The sequence below is a fragment of the Juglans regia genome, chromosome 1, assembly GCF_001411555.2.
Source record: "Juglans regia cultivar Chandler chromosome 1, Walnut 2.0, whole genome shotgun sequence".
Lineage (NCBI taxonomy): Eukaryota > Viridiplantae > Streptophyta > Magnoliopsida > Fagales > Juglandaceae > Juglans > Juglans regia.
In genome coordinates this window covers 3,418,923-3,420,714 of record NC_049901.1, presented here as the reverse complement: position 1 = coordinate 3,420,714, position 1,792 = coordinate 3,418,923, and the positions used below count along the sequence as shown (strand labels likewise).

At 40.3% G+C, this 1,792-nt stretch overlaps 1 protein-coding gene across 1 annotated transcript; it reads left to right on the top strand.

Moving 5' to 3' along the window:
• The first annotated feature begins 244 nt into the window (after positions 1-244).
• Positions 245-1,018, top strand: LOC109007254 (ubiquitin-40S ribosomal protein S27a). The gene has a single exon (XM_018986851.2). It carries the CDS (start codon positions 326-328, stop codon positions 794-796), a length of 471 nt encoding a protein of 156 aa, XP_018842396.1. The 5' UTR covers positions 245-325; the 3' UTR covers positions 797-1,018.
• The last annotated feature ends 774 nt before the right edge of the window (positions 1,019-1,792 follow it).

The following is a 1,792-nucleotide window of genomic DNA, read 5'->3' as shown; positions in this document are numbered from 1 at the left end:
GAAAACATTTAATAATTTTAATTTTTAATGTAAAACCAAAAAAATCTTCTTTTAATTTCAACCAACCAACCAATCAATCCTAATTTTTATTTGTAGTTTCTTAATTTCAAGTTATTTGGGTCATGATACTTTATACAGGGCCGGGATTATAGACCCAAAGGGCTTTTAAAATGGACCTTAACAAATGACACTCTCCAAAGTCCCGCAGCTGGAGGCCCACCCAAACCCCGGGTCAACGCACCGAAAACCCTAAATTCACATCCACCAGCTCCCATATAAAACTTCCCATCTCCTTTCTCTCAAACATCACCACCAAACGGCAACCATGCAGATCTTCGTGAAAACCCTAACGGGGAAGACCATAACCCTAGAGGTCGAGTCCTCGGATACCATCGACAATGTCAAGGCCAAGATCCAAGATAAGGAGGGCATCCCGCCGGATCAGCAGCGCCTCATCTTCGCTGGGAAACAGCTCGAGGATGGCCGAACTTTAGCCGACTACAATATACAGAAGGAGTCTACTCTCCATCTCGTACTTCGTCTCAGGGGAGGGGCCAAAAAGCGCAAGAAGAAGACCTACACGAAGCCCAAGAAGATCAAGCACAAGAAGAAGAAGGTCAAGCTTGCTGTGCTCCAGTTCTACAAGGTGGATGACTCTGGGAAGGTCCAGAGGCTGAGAAAGGAATGCCCCAATGCGGAGTGCGGGGCGGGGACCTTCATGGCTAACCATTTTGATAGACACTACTGTGGCAAGTGTGGGTTGACCTATGTTTACCAGAAGGCTGGTGGTGATTAGAAAAATAAATAAATTTCGAGTCTTTTGGCTACCCTGCCGGACTCCGGTCGCTCTGTTTATGTTTCAACGTTTTTTGAGCCGGTAATTTTGGTTTTTTAGACTACTGCATGTGATAGTTTATATATGTTTTGGATTTATGGATATCTGGACTTGATGCAATTGATGAATTGAATACTTTATTTACTTATTTAAGGTTCAAGTAATATGCTTGATTGGATTTAGTAAGATATGATTTTTATTTCGAAGATTATAAATATAAACTTTAGACTCGCTGAATTATGCAATTTTTTTTTATAAGTAATAAGATATTTTATTGATTAGAAAGTAGGCATAGTCTAGGTATACTGGAAGTATACATGTGAATACACCTATTTAGGAACTAAAAACAGTTACAAGGAAGTTATGGAAGTGAGAGCCTTCAAATCTAAAGTTATGACCCACATAAATAAAGTCTTCCAAAAAAACCTCATAAACTCTTCCAATGAGTGTTCGTGATCCTCAAAATGTCTAGCGTTTCTTTCACACCAAATGCACCAGAGAATACATAAAGGAGCCATCTTCCACACAGCTGCTATATGTGATGTCCCGATAATCCCTCTCCAACTTGCTAGTAGTTCCACTATCATTCTCGGCATTACCCATGCAATTCTCATTCTACTGAAGAAGTAATCTCAGATTTATCGCGCAAACTCACAATGTAAGAGTAGATGGCCCACCATTCACCACTATTTCTACACCTACAACACCAGTCCATGATAATAAAACCACGTCTTCTAAGATTATCAATAGTCAGAATCTTCCCTAAGGCTGCTGTCCAGACAAAGAAAGCAACATTTGTAGGTGCTTTACTCCTCTAAATGTTATTCTAAGGAAAATTCTGCCAATGTTGCCTGGTAGTTGATTCAAAGGAGCGTACAGAAAAAATCCCTTTCCTAGAAGGTCTCCATTCCATGTTATCTTCATTTGTGACAGCAATAGCAGCGTTAAGAAACTCCA

What these genes read in the sequence shown, in the direction of transcription:
- LOC109007254 (XM_018986851.2), top strand. Translation starts at nt 326, where the DNA reads ATGCAGATCTTCGTGAAAACCCTAACGGGGAAGACCATAACCCTAGAG.